The following is a 15150-nucleotide window of genomic DNA, read 5'->3' on the forward strand; positions in this document are numbered from 1 at the left end:
TTTTAAGGCTTCAGAAGGAGACAAAAAACAAAATGAACAATCCAGCTATTAAGAGAATAACAAATGAAATTATCAAATCACCTGAGGATAAACGAGAATATCGTGGACTGGAACTGGCAAATGGCATTAAAGCGCTTCTCATTAGTGACCCCACCACAGATAAGTCTTCGGCAGCACTAGATGTGCACATAGGTATTTAAAGCATTTTGTGTTCATTATAGACTTTTAGTGTTATTAAAATGCTTTAACTTTTGGTACCTTAATTGCAAATAAAATGGTAGGAGTAGTATCTAGCTGGTAGCCTAGCCTTTTACCGTAATTTAGATTTTAATTCTTTGACATATCTAGTTGAAAATTAAGAGCTAATTAAACTCTTATTATACGGTGTTTACTCAAGTGTAGCTCAGTCTGTAGAAAGACTTCTAATGAGTAAGTTTCATGTTATGAAAGCTCTTCTGTAAGCAGAAAAGGGGCGGATGTGAGTACAATTATTTCAGATGGCTCCATCTGTCACGTCAAACTTTTTTTCCACGTTAAGTTGTTGATGTGTTGAGGTGAGAAGATGCTATTTTGCAGGAGGAGATGGGGAGGCACACCCTAAATGCAGTGATGCTTAAGATGCAAACAAATGCTGGTTATAGAAGTAGAAGACAGTATCTTTGGAGCAGTAGAAGCTTATTCTTTTATGTGAGGTATCTCTCAAACTGACAGAGTTTCCCACTTGCTTTTGAAGTGTGATGTATGCACACGTTACCTAAGCATTTTTATCCTCTTGCTGTATTTGTGGTTGGGAGCTCTTTCTGTTGTTGATATTAGGACACAGATAGTAATTTTGTAAACTTCTGTCCTGTTTTATAGTGGCATAAAATCCTTGTCTCGTTCAGAGGATCCCAAATACAGTTTTCTTGGATGCTGTGACAATAATAACCAACTGCAGTGTCCAGTTTGTGCATGTGGAGATGTCTGTTGCCTTCACCTCCGTTCTCCCATTGCACATTGTTGTACACTCCAAAGCAGGCCTTCCAGATGCAAACTTCCACACTTCTGGCTTCCATTCCTGCATGCACGCTGTTGTTTTCTAAAGTGTCACGCTTCACACCTACGAGCTGGTCTGCAATAGCTGCTTGTGTCCCGGCAATTAATTACAGGTTATCACTCATCCCATAAACCACAGGAGAAACACCTCCGTAATTGTGGTTGTGAATTGCTGCCTTTTAACGCTGTGCAGTTATTAAAATCAAGCTATAGAAGTCAGAACATTGTGATCTGCCAGATCTATACAGATTATGAATCATGGACTTCAGTTTAGATCTTGTGTCTCTGTAAAGCAATGCAAGCTGATCTGGAGAGGTAATTTGAGACACTAATTGGTTCAGTTACTCATTTTAAATTTCCTTTTTATTTTATTATTTTAAGATTGAGTTTAGTTGAATAAAACTGCCAAATATCTACTTAAAACTAGAGAATTGGTATGATTGACATATAGTAATATAAAGCACATTAAAAGACTTTAAAGTTTTATTACTTTTCCTGAATGGTTGTATGAATTCTTTCCTCCTGTAGGGTCCTTGTCTGATCCCCCTAACATTGCTGGGCTTAGTCATTTTTGTGAGCATATGCTGTTCCTGGGAACCAAGAAATACCCAAAAGAGAACGAGTATAGTCAATTTCTTAGTGAGCATGCAGGGAGCTCCAATGCCTTCACCAGTGGAGAGCATACCAACTATTACTTTGATGTGTCACACGAACATCTAGAAGGTGCACTGGACAGGTAAACACACTTTTATTTACAAGCAATCTTTTAATGTAATGCTATAATTGCATAAGAGTTCTTCCTCATCCTTTGTTTATTATCCTATTAAAGGAGGGCCTGAGTGCACTGCCTTTTATTACAACTGGTATTAGATGATTTTTCTTTCCAAAAGTTTTGCTCAGAATTTTTTCAGCTAACAGTATTTTTAAAGTCCAAGGGTTGTGTTTACACCAAATATTTTTGAAAATGTGGGGTACAGAATGAGATTGTGAACATATGCATTGTGCAAATTTTCTGCTTATATCATCAAATACAGTGCTTGTCACAGCATTCTTACTTCTTTGATACCATAAGAAGGATGAACTCCAGAAATAAATTAGGACGCCTTTACTCAAGGGAAATGACTGAAACTTCTGCGGTTTGTGGGAGGGGACAGAAAGTAGAATTGTAGTTGATGAGATAAAGAAAATAGATTTTTCCCCTTGGTAAGAAATGTCCTAGGAAACTTTTTTCTTCCCCCCTTGCTTATGCCATAGAATCTCTGTGTTGATGACCAAATTATTCCCATTTTCCTTGTTTCCTGGATGTGCAAGATTAAGAACCTCTTGCAATTAAACTTCAACACAGTAGAAGTTTCGTATGCAAGATTTATGATATAAAGTTGATTTTTGTAATACCTTGTATAATGAATATGTTGTAATCCACGTTTATAGATTAAAATGAGAAACAAAATAGTGAATCAGTGTCAAAACTTAAGGAATTTGGGAATTCTCTATTGAAAAGTAATACATAAAGCTATTTTCAGAAGGGATTAAGCTTTCTGTTACGATTTATGTACAGTACTCTTGACTTGAGTTGAAAATTTTCTGTTTAGATTTGCCCAGTTTTTCCTGTGCCCTTTGTTTGATGAAAGCTGCAAAGATAGGGAAGTGAATGCTGTTGATTCTGAGCATGAAAAGAATCTGATGAATGATGCCTGGAGGTTGTTTCAGTTGGAGAAAGCTACTGGAAACCCCAATCATCCCTTCAGTAAATTTGGAACAGGTTTGTCAGAATACTATTATTTGTCCACTGGAGTTCTGTGTGATGTATGTAGTGTTATTGTTTAGATAAAATTGGTTAAGATCAAACTGAAACAATTTCCCATCTTTTCCCCTCCATACATGTTTATTGTGGTACATTATTGCATTTTCTACATGGTAGACCAAACAAAGCTAGACAAAAAAAAAAAATTAAACAGTGATACAAAACTTGAAGGACAGAGGCATCCTTTATGATTTGATAATTACCACAGTGGATGCTGTTTTCCAAAGACTGGATTTCATAATCCAGTAAGTACTGTAAGTCTTAGTGCATGGTAAAGTGAATGGACTGTGTTTAAATTATTGTTAGCTGCACTCTCTCTTTTTTGCTAACTAGTATTCCATTAAGACTAGGTGGCAGTGACTAGGTCAAATGAGAAGGATTAGCAAAGTAATGTGACAGTTACTGAAGAAGAATATAAAAGCAAAGTCTGAAAGCATAAAATGCAGCAGCAGATGGCTAGGTAAACTAGTCTTGGACAAATCCCAATCCCATGGCTGTAGGGTTTTTTTTCAGGCTTTATTAATCACAGAGTGCTCAGTAACCATGTAAAATAAATAACCAAAAACCTAAACTTAAAAAGTATTAAAGTAACATATGGTGGTTATAGTTAAAACCACAACTGTTTGGCAGGAGTTGTTACAAAGTTACTTTCTACATTAATTGCAAGTTTATATTTGAAACTATCAGACTAATAGGGCCATTAATTCAGACACTGCACTGTTTAATCCTTGATTGTGAATATTTTTTTGTGTCTGGGTTAGTTTGCTGGGTCAGTTGGTACAAATATTGGGATCTGTAGGGTGATGGGGGAGGCAGGTAATGGACTTTAAAGACTGGCTTCTTCCTCTGTCCCAAGGAAAGAGAATAATATTTTTGCACCTGATGATGAAGGATAAAGTTGAGGGGCTGGTAGTCAGCTGCTACAAGTGTGTGTGTTTTTCTGTTTTCCAGTGAAGAGAGGCTGTCTGAAACCAGGGGAAATATAAGTATTCCTCAAAGAGGTGAATTTGAAAGCAAGTCTTGAAAATTACAGGCAACCATCCGAAGTACATTCTATAATCTCAGAGGGGTGGAATCTGGCCTTCCTGAATCAGCAAATAAATTTTTTGCTGTTACTGAAGAGATTATTTCTGCAATTTCTACTAATGTTATCAGAGTGCTACACAGAAATTAAAAAATAGTTTTCTACAGTTTAGGAAGGTTTGAGAGTTGACACACGTGAAATTTTAAAGGTAGAATACCTGAGACATGCTCAAATTCAGTAATAGTAGTCATATTCATCTCTACTTAATTTGGGCTCTGATTCTGAAATTAAATTACAGCACATTGCTAAATCAGATAAACAGGAAAGCTAAGCTAGAGCCCAGCTTTGATCTTTTTTTTTTTTTTTAACTCAGAGTTGTTAGCTGTGATATGTTTTTTGTGACAATTTCAGTCAGCATTCTTATCTTTTCCTTTTGACCAGCTGAGATGTTACACAGAATGACTCCATTTAGGTCACACTGCTTATTGCTGTGGAGCCTGTTTTGCCAGCAGAAACAAATGCACATTATTCTTCAATTTTCTTGTTCATATGTGCATCTTGTCCTCAAATAACCTTCACCCATCACTGAGTAACTGTCTGTGGCAGTAATTCTTCATCAGTACCCTCAACCGTGTCCAGTACTTCCCCAGCAATTTTGTACCGTCCAGTGTCCATTTTCCTACCTCTACAAGGTGTCTTCTGATTGTTGCCTCCTAATGTACTTCAGTACTCTTAACAGAAGTTACCAAGCTGAAGTTTTAGCTCTTTTACTTTATTTTAATTTGCCCTGTCTATTGATTCTGTTGCTATCTAAAACTTACACATTTCTGTTGTCTTTATGCTTAAATCTGTAAGACCTGACAAGCTGATGCAGCTTAAAGATGGGAAGGAATATTGACAAAGTATTTTAATCATAATGCCCTAAATATTCATTCTAGGTTTTGCTAGGAATCATTGCTTTTACTAACAAATGTGTGAAATTAGAAAATCAAAGTAAAATTTTGATTCAGGCAGCCTCTCTGTATGATGTATTGTTGGCTGTTAGAGTTTTAATTACACTTCTATCTAATCACCAGATATCTGGACAATATACTTGTCTTATTTTTTATGTAGCTAGTTTTGCCTCACTGGTCTGTATTAATGTGTATCTGTAATAGTAGCATTTGTGCACTGGGCGTATTTGTGTACCAGAAAAAAATTTCCAGTGTTTTCTCCCACTCTTGCTGTTTTTCCTGTAAATGCAAGGAAATTTTGTTGCTATGTTTCCTTGTTTTAATCTTGTTCCTTATCCTCTGCTTTTTCTGTAAATGATCTGGTTTTGGCTTCAGGGAGTTCCTGATCTCATAGTCAGTAGATAGAGTATTAGAGTTCTGGTCTGGAGATTCTGTTGACCATTTCATGTGCTTATGTAGTAATGGAGTGAAGTTGATTATAATCAAGCATACTCGTTGTAGACTGATTTTTTTTCTGTTGTTTCCAGTTCTTGCATTTTACTAAATAAGAATTTTGCTCTGCTCGAGTGTGGAATATTTCTTCACAGTAAATTATTGAAGGCTTGGTGTAAAGATTGCACTGGTGAACAGGATAATAACTTAATGGAGAAAGTTTGGTATGTGCTGCAAATATGGCTTATTTAGGGAACAATTGCAGTGGTTCTCTTCCTCTTTAATCCTGTTCCCATACTGCAGGAACAGCTCAGCTGTTTGTGAAGCAGAAGCTGAACAGTCACAATTTACAAACTGCATTTTGAAATTAGTAACTACTTCACTTTGTCTTAGCATTCTAGGCTATAATTTGTGGCGTGCAGTGCCACAGATAATTTCATACAGTGATTCCTATGTGTTGTGGTTTAACCCGGCTGGCAACTAAGCACCACACAGCCGTTCGCTTACCCTCCCCCTCTGGGACGGGGGAGAGAAACGGGAGAATGAAGCCTGTGGGTTGAGATAAAGACAGTTTATTAAGACAGGAAAATAATAATAATAATAATAATAATAATGATAATGGTAATAGTACTACTAATAATAATGTGTACAAAACAAGTGATGCACAGTGCAATTGGTCACCACCTGCTGACTGATGCCCAGCCTAACCCCAAGCAGTCCGCTCCCCCTCCCCCTGGCTAGCCACCCTTATATATTGTTTAGCATGATGTCAGATGGGATGGAAACTTTGGCCAGTTTGGGTCAGGTGTCCTGGGTCTGTCCCCTCCTAGCTCCTGCTGCACCCCTAGCCTGCCTGCTGGCAGGACAGAGAGAGAAGCTGGAAAGTCCTTGGCTTAGTCTAAGCACTGCTCTGCAACAATTAAAACATGAGCATGTTATCAACACTCCTCTCATCCTAATCCAAAACATAACACCCTACAAAGAGAAAAGTTTTCCTTTTTCTGAATTAAAGTCTAGGCTTACTTGCATTGCTTTGAAATAGCCATTCAAATAAAAAAATTTATATATAATTTGGAAGGCTGAAACATCCTGGATTCTTGAAGAAGATGCAGATTGAGAAAGGAAATATTTATTGTTTCTGATGAAAACAGACAATATTAATCCACTTTTCCTGTTATTATGTGTAGTAGTTCTTTTTAAAAAGAGCAGATTCATATACATATAAATAATTTGTAAATTCACAAACCGTAAGTATATATGTAATCAACAAGCTATATTGTTAACTCTTATTTTATGTTACAGGGAACAAACTCACTCTGGAAACTAGACCAACCAAGGAAGGAATAGATGTAAGACAAGAGTTATTGAAGTTCCATTCTACTTATTATTCATCAAATTTAATGGCTATTTGTGTCTTAGGAAGAGGTGAGAGCTCAGAGTTTTTCTGTTAATTCGTTAAGAATTTAAATACATTTATGTTCACAGAGAAGAAAACAAAGTGTATGCAAATCTGAAAATCTATAAAGGGGAAGAAAGCAAAGCTTGTACAGGCTGACCAAACATTGTTTTGTTTGGTGAAGTCTCCAAACCAACTCGCAGTGTGTAAACTTAAAAGTTATAAGCTTACAATACTAAGCTGAAAACTTTAAATTCATTATCAAGTCCTCAGTTGCACTCATTGTGTGTTTCTTATGAAGACTGACACTTCTGTTTTCAGTTTTTGAGGGCTTTTGATATTGTTTTCATATTCTAGACTTGCACATACTTCCACTACAAAAACTAACGTGTTATCAAAGGATGAATGTAATGAAACACTGAGATAAGCCTTTACTTCAGTTTACTTCAGTTTTTAGTTCAGAAGTAATGTAACAGACATTCCAATTGCTTAAGACCTTCCTCGGTCAAGATTGTATAAGGGTTTGCCAAAACCTTAACGACAGTGCGTTGAAAACTGCTTCTTGAAAGCATGCTGATAGATGAGTGTTTTACAATAATGCTCGGATGATGAGGATGAATAGAATACCATTTACTAGAAAAGCAGAAAGCTTTCTTTACAGCCCCCTGTTCACAGGGCACTGCATTTGAAGCACATTGACAAAGCATATCTATATCATTTTAATCATAGTGCATAAGTAATTCCTTTTCTTGTAGATTCTAAGATGGGCAGACATCATGAGGCTTATAGTTCTTAACCAAATCCAACTATCCAACTTTTGTGTGTATATTCCTTGTCAAATCAGTACCAGGCTCCCTAATTCCTATCAAGTTGTTTTATTATTAGAACTCATCTGCTTTAGTATCATATATTGATGAGAATACCATAGAATTTTTTGTTGTTTTACTGTGCAGGTTGCACAGTAAAATGTATTAGAATTTTATTTAAGGAGTAGGATCAGGTATGTTGTTAGTAGGTACTTATGTAATACAACAAAGGTTAGATATATTTTATGTGTGAGAATGCCTTGCTTATTCTCCTAACAGCAGTGGAAACTTTATGCAATTAAGCACTGTGATATTAATGAAGACAGCCTGTAAATATTTGTAAATATTTTTTATTTATGTTTGAAGGAGGAATTTCCCTCTAGTCCTCTTTTTTTCTTCTGCATATTCTACCTGAGGAAAAAAAACTACTTTTGTTCTAGAGAGCTTTATGAGCTTAGAAGTATGTATACAAATTTGTTTTGTCATTGAGGAAGCAAGGTTGTTGTCTAAGGAGCTGTTTATTTTCTTTGAAGTATTGATTTATTAATTGAAGATAAGTAGGTATTGATCAGAGTTGATAACAATTGAATTAATTCTCTTCCTCTTCCTGTCCAGGAAGACTGTACAGGCAGTCTTCAGGACAGACAAAATCTGCATTTCAGATACCAATAAAATGCAGAAAATAGTTTATAGATATATATATATCTATATATATCTATATAGATATATATATAGATATCTTCAGTTTATAGATATATAATGTGTATATGTGTATGCGTATATATACATATATTTATGTGGGTATTTATGCATATGCATATACATGTATAATAAAATAATCCCTGTAAAAATCTTTAATTTAGGTGTTATTGCTAGTGATTTTTGCAGTTAATTTCTTCCATATGAATTTCTTCCTGTATAGATCAATATTCAGAAAAAAGTAAGAGCCTATGAAATATCAGTGTTTGGGATTCTTTCTTTCAATTTTGTAAAATAAATAAAATTTTGAAAGTAACTTTTTGTTACTTGTTTGAAGCAGGCTTACTGTCAGTCTTCTTGTTTACAAGAGGATATGTAACTACACATTTTCATCGTAATTAAGTAGTTGTCACAGTAAGTGTGAAGTGTTATTTGGGAAAAAGTTGCATCTTACTTTGCATCTTACTTTCCCTGAAAAGAGACATAGCATTTCTCACTCTTATTATTTGTTCAAGCAGCAGAATTATGCAAATGCTTTTTTTTTTTTTTTTTTTTTGACGGGGCTGGGGGGGAAACGACAACTTCTGAAATAAGCTTTGTGCAGCCTCATAATTGTCTGTTTTTCCCACCACTTATATATAAGTAAAATGAATATACAATGCACATCTGTGGAAAGTGGTGAGAGAATCAGAATATCTCTGCTAATTACCTATAAATATTCAAAATAAAACTGTGCTGAAATTGAATCATGAAATTCAATTTAAAATGTCTTAAGATTTTTTTTTTAAATCACCCAGCAAAAACAAAACCTAATCAAAATCAAAATTCACTGAATGATCACGGAACAACTTCAGTACAGCAGTTCCCATGTAGACTCTTAAATTCTTACTTTTTCAGTAAGAATCACCCTGGCAACTGGAAATTAGTCCTAAAGAAAACCTTCACAGCAGTTCTGAAACTTAAATGATTGTGTTCTTTGATGCCCATTTTGGGGTGGCTTTTTTGTTTAGCTTCACAGAGACTTGAGTAGGAAAACTTGAATTCAGATTTCTTGTATTTCAATGTAGCTGAGCACTGTACTTATTGATTTATAAGGAAGCTATATCTGGTAACCAGAAATATTATTGTGAAGCTGTTTGTTGCTTAAAGAGGAAAATTTTGTTTGATGTTTAGAGTTACTATCCTCACAATGTAATTTTGGCATAATTGTGATTGAGGATTTGCCAGAGAGGTGGCAGTAATGCATTGTATGCCTTCCTTAAACTAAGAAGCCAACTTTGGAGGGAAAAATAAGTGTCAAAGTAATTCTATGAAAATAATAGTTTTTTGTCTTCTGTGGCCAAATTAAACAGGGTAACAGGTTGATCGGTGTCAGCTGGTTTTCATTTTAGCATAGAAAAATGCAAACTTGAGCCTCAAATGGCTTCTAACGAAGCAAGCCTGTATCTTTCTGCAATTATTTTAGTGTTACAGGCTAGGGTTAAGCCTGAAAAGGCATTAACAATACCTATTAAATGTAATGCCCAATACTATCTCATACTGTAGATGCAGTCTTCAACACTTTTTCTGATGGGGATTGAAAAAATATGAATCTTTAACAGAATTAGGTGCAGTTCACAAAATCTTAGTGTACAGTGATCCATCTTGGCTTATGCTGGCTTTTTTCATCTGCAGCACTCTGTCAGGAGTAACTCATGTAGGAGCAAATTTATGTCGGACAGGAAAGATTCCCCTTTCTAAATCTAACTGGGATTGTTTTGAGGAACAAGGCGACCACTTTTTGAAATCTTTCAAGGATTGAAGTTGTACTCTGAGACATTCCAGAAACCCCAAATTTTCCTTGAAAGATGTGTGCTAAAAAATCTGAAGGATGAATCTCTTATCTTATTGTTACTGTGAGAAGTGCTCCAAAGCGCATGTTTTAGCGGATGGCTAGTTTGAAGGCAGTATATCAGCTGTATAGATGCATTCAGGTAAATTCATGCACAACAGCAAGTACTTTCCACAAATGGTCTTCCTATCATATTTGGAGAGTATTAGTCAAGGCCTGCAACTAGAATGGATGTAAAGTGCAAATGCTTAAACAGGTCACAGATGTGTGTATGAAATTATGAGGCACTGAGCACAGATGATGCTGGCTCTCAGTGTGTATGAAGTATTGGAGGTTAGCTGAGATCAAAGAACATCTTTTGACAAATATGCTTTTCCTCTGGAAAATTAGCAACTGTAATTCCATCTCCTTTAGGCTTTTTGTGAAATGTTTATTTTTGTAATGTTCAACATCTGACATGTCTCTTCTTCAGTTCCACCTTGAATTCATCAGTGCACTTTAAGGATATTTTTTTCCTGTTAACAGGATTTATTTTAATCATGGTTGAAGCCTGCCTTTAATAACCATGATGCTTATAGCATGTTATTGTTAAAAACCTTAGCATTATATATATTTCCTTTTGGAAAATAACAATCGTTGTATCATTAAAACTACTTTTCTATATAATCCACATGTTTTCCAGATAATATCCAAAATCCAAATTAGCTAGAAATTTCAGATAATGATTGTTTTTTTCTAATGTTTCTTTACTGTAGAATCCTTGGATGAGCTAACTTCCTTAGTGGTGAAGTTATTTTCAGAAGTAGAGAATAAAAATGTCCCTATACCAGAGTTTCCTGAACATCCTTTCCAAGAAGAACATCTCCGGGTAGGTATAGAAATGTAGGTAGGTATAGAGATGTGAGTAGGTATAGAAATGTATCTTCTGTCAGGAATGTATACCTTAAGTGATAGTTTTTATATTACAGTGATACATTGTGCACTTCACTACTTTTGTGTCGGTGTTCTCATTTTTCCACCTGCCTGAATGTTGTAGTTTGTACAGCTTATGATAAAGTTTGTACGTTTCGTTGTTCCTTTAAGCAACTGTGAGATAATTATTTCTATGTTTAAGCATCATGAATGCCTCAAGTGTTCCCCTATTTTTCATTTACCTTTCAATCTGATTTAGATGTTATGTAATAAAATGTGTACACATGAAGGGGGTATGATACGTGCTCCTGAAACGTATAAATGAGATTGGGTGTCTGCTTGTTTATGGATCTCCTTTTTTGTTTTCACCTTCAGCAACTTTACAAAGTGGTGCCTATTAAGGACATCAGAAATCTTTATGTCACATTTCCTATACCAGACCTTCAGAAGTACTATAAATCAAATCCTGGCCATTATCTTGGTCATCTGATTGGGCATGAAGGCCCAGGGAGTCTTTTGTCAGAGCTTAAAGCCAAAGGTAAGTCCTTTGAAAATAAAGAATGAAAAATTAGTTAATTGTACAGCTCTTGAAAACTTAAATGTTTAATTTATAGTTTATCTCTGTAAGTTAAATTTGAAGTTCCCAGCAACATGAGTAATTTGAGTTGTAAATCATTTCCCACTTTATTCTTGTTTCTGTGGTGGGTACAAATGAATAACTAACAAACACCCTAACCATTGATGCTACTATTTTTTTTTGTGCTCCTCTTTGTCCACCCCTGCTTAGAGAGACATGCAGTTTTGCTGTACTGATCTTGTCTCTGTTCTGTCACTGAGCTAGATTACTGTCAGCTCTCTTGATGTCTGGAAGAGTACCAGAGTGTACCTTTCACTGTTGTTCATTATATTACTGTGTTCCAAATAGAAATAAATTACCTGGTGACCTAGTGATACTTAGTTTGTTCTAGTACCATGAGCACAAAATCAGATAGGTCAGATGTTTATCTTGCCCTGTTGCTATAGATGCTAAGGAAGAGAAGGGGAACGTGTAATGTTGTTAAAATGCCCAAAAAAGGAAGGGGGGGGAGGAGCGGGGGTAATGTTGCTAAAGCATACTAAGAAAGTAGTATAAACCTTTACAGGTTTATTTATGCAAAATATTTTCTTTGATTTTATAGGATGGGTATATACTCTTGTTGGAGGACAGAAAGAAGGTGCTAGAGGTTTCATGTTTTTCATCATTAATGTGGATTTGACAGAGGAAGGACTTTGTAAGTGAAGCATTGTTTCTGCATTCCATGTTAGTCCTGATCTTGATGGGCTTGTGTTTGTATCCAGGGAGAGTAATTGTCCTAATAACTTGACAAACAGTATGTTTTAATTCACTTCTTATTCTGGTTTTGGATCCCAGTATGTTAACACATTTCATCTAACACAATAAATCAATTTATTTGAGGTAGTATTGAAGTATTTAATTAAATTAGTATTTTAAAGTAAACTACTTTAGAAGAAAAGTTGTTAATACCTTTGTGTGCTACTTATTCATAAGATTTAGATCCGAGTTAAATTATACTGTAAATCAGTATCTTACTGTATGACATGTTCAAAGCAGTTCTCGGAATTAGCTGGGGACCTAAGCACTATTCATGTCTATGAATAATCGTATTAACTTTTTCAGTGGGATTGTAAATATACTTAAATACCTCGATGTATCAGAATGTAATTCAAAATACAAAGTTTCTTACTTGTTTTCATCAGAATTATTTCTTTGTGTAGGATTAAGCAAGCATTTTTTTTTCTTTCCAGTGCATGTTGAAGATATTATTTTGCACATGTTTCAGTATATTCAAAAACTACGTACAGAAGGACCTCAAGAATGGGTTTTCCAAGAGTGCAAGGTACAGTGATTGGTACATGAAATATGCAGTAGTAGTGTTTTTACAAATTTTTGAATTATAACTAGGACCTTTTTCCACGGCCGTGGACGTAGTCTTTAACAATTGTGTGGTAACTGAGTTTCTTAACTTTAAAGGTGTGTTTTCTGTGGTGTGGCTCAAATAATGAGTACATTGAGAATATGTCTTAATGTAAATGTGAAATGCTCTTACAGAGCCATGAGTTGACATTGCATTACAGCATAATGAAGGCACAGGAAGAAGTTTCTTACCCTGTCCTCAAGGATTTGACACTGGAACATTACTGTTTTACTTAAAGCAGAGGTGTTCTCAAATTACCAGGAAATTCAAATACATGGAATCATAGAATCATTCAGGTCAGAAAAGGCCTCCAACAACTCCAGCTCCCTCAGCCACTCCTCAAAAGACTTGTTTTCTACACCCTTCACCAGCTTCGTTGCCCGTCTTTGGTGTCCCGTGAGTTCTGGGACAGCTCTCCTATGATGAACATGACTTACAAGACATTAATTTTTGTTCAGCACAGAGCTTTTTGCTAATAAGGTGTTAATAATAACACTTCATGTTGTGAGATGGTCACATGTTGCTCATGAATTTTGTGCAACTTGAATATTACTGAAACCTCTTGTGTTAGGTATTTCTCTCAGATTGAATGGTACTACAAAATGGATATAACAAAAGTAGCCATTAATTATTCTTAAAACAGTTTTTGATATATGCTTTTCAACCCTTCTTAAATTGTTTCCTAGGATCTAAATGCTGTGGCATTCAGATTTAAAGATAAAGAACGACCACGAGGTTATACATCGAAGCTTGGAGGAATGTTGCATGTAAGTGATACTTTCTTTTATTTTGTTTTGGATAGTATGTCTTAGCATTTAAAATTTTGCAGTATGTTTAACCATACACTGAATAAATATGAGTATGTGCAAAGTTCCTTTGCACTTCTTGAACTTAAGAAGTTATCATGCTGCATAGCTCTTACCATTGGTGGTTGCTAAATTGCATTTCCTTCACACTACCATTTTTTTATTTCTACACTTGATAGAACGGATTTTACAGTAACTGGAGTTGGCTATTTGATTTGTTTCAGTATTTCTTAATGTATCATGTAATTCCATGCCCAGCTTGAAAGCTATATGTGTTCTACTGAAATAATGTTCTATCATAAGTCCAAGTAGTATGTTTCTAAATGCTTCTCTAATTAACAATATTGGAATAAAATTAGCATTTCTGCTTACTGCAGTAAGATAGCAGATCAGAAATGGTTGAATCTTCTAATGTGGATTACATATTGGTAGTGAAAGTACCATGTAGCTTATATTTGGTCTTTGTACTTCCAAAATCCAGTTCCCTCATTTTGCACTGAAGGAAGATTTTGCCTGTTTTCTTTTTGTTTTGTGGCACTCGTGCAACATCTGTAAATTGCAGCCACTTCCTATTGCACAGCTAATTGTTTTGTTAGATTTTTTTTTTTTTTGTTTCTTTCTTTGCAGGTATTCCTGTGTATGCTCCTACAGTTTTGATTTGTAAAGTCTAAAATAAGTCCTTTATTTCAGAATTGACTTTCTGTTTACTAAAAGACAACTGACAACATTTAAATGAATATTTAATGGAGCTCCTATTTTGGCTGCTATTTTTGTTTTTGCTCTAAAAAATGCATGAAATTTCTTTGAGAACTGTACTATGTCTGTCTTCTAAAGCGGTCTTTTAGTGGTCTGTATTCGTTGGATCAGTCCTGGTTACGATTACTGGCTCCAAAAATTGCATCAGGAAGTTGTCAGCAGGGTATCAATTCAGAACAGTGTTTTTTCCTTTGATATTCTTTGCAGTATAAATGGTAATTTTGATTCTTCCATTAGTTGCTTAAACATTAATAGAAAACTAACTGTTCTGGTTCTCTTTGCTTTCCTCTGAGTCATACTAAGTTTATGCTCTGAAGCTTCTTCAAGCTGGAACTATAGTTTGATGATTTCTTATGAGTACAGAATGTTTTTAATAATTGGAGGAGAACCTACGTGTAAATTAGCACTAGCAAATGTAATGTCATAAGTTGTTACATATTTGTCAAAAGGATAAAAAAAAAAAAAAGACTACTATTCATCAGAAGTTCCTATGTAAAGCACGTTTGTGGTGGTGTAATGAGTCACCACTAAAGTCTCACTGTCAAATTACATTCACTATTTGTCATGTGTAGGCTTGATATTTTAAAGACAGTTGTTCCCTAGTTTGCTATGCCCTTTTTGTTTTGTTCTGTTTTCTTAGTTGTATCATTTTTTAAACTTTCATTTTAATTTGATTGTTGTATGTAGATAAATTTAGGTCATACCATAATGTAAGTAAAA

General features: G+C 35.0%; 1 protein-coding gene across 3 annotated transcripts in view; it reads left to right on the forward strand.

Moving 5' to 3' along the window:
• IDE (insulin degrading enzyme) overlaps window positions 1-15150 on the forward strand; it is a 65195-nt gene that overhangs the window by 10572 nt on the left and 39473 nt on the right. For all 3 annotated transcript variants that reach the window (XM_084290417.1, XM_084290415.1, XM_084290416.1), the window contains exons 2-10: window positions 8-192; window positions 1564-1771; window positions 2628-2797; window positions 6551-6673; window positions 10736-10848; window positions 11268-11430; window positions 12071-12163; window positions 12699-12790; window positions 13555-13635. In XM_084290417.1, coding sequence (XP_084146543.1) covers window positions 33-192; window positions 1564-1771; window positions 2628-2797; window positions 6551-6673; window positions 10736-10848; window positions 11268-11430; window positions 12071-12163; window positions 12699-12790; window positions 13555-13635 — 1203 coding nt within the window. In that variant the 5' untranslated portion in view covers window positions 8-32. The remainder of the gene's footprint in view (window positions 1-7; window positions 193-1563; window positions 1772-2627; window positions 2798-6550; window positions 6674-10735; window positions 10849-11267; window positions 11431-12070; window positions 12164-12698; window positions 12791-13554; window positions 13636-15150) is intronic.

Source organism: Netta rufina, assembly GCF_964035555.1.
Source record: "Netta rufina genome assembly, chromosome: 7".
Taxonomy (NCBI): domain Eukaryota; kingdom Metazoa; phylum Chordata; class Aves; order Anseriformes; family Anatidae; genus Netta; species Netta rufina.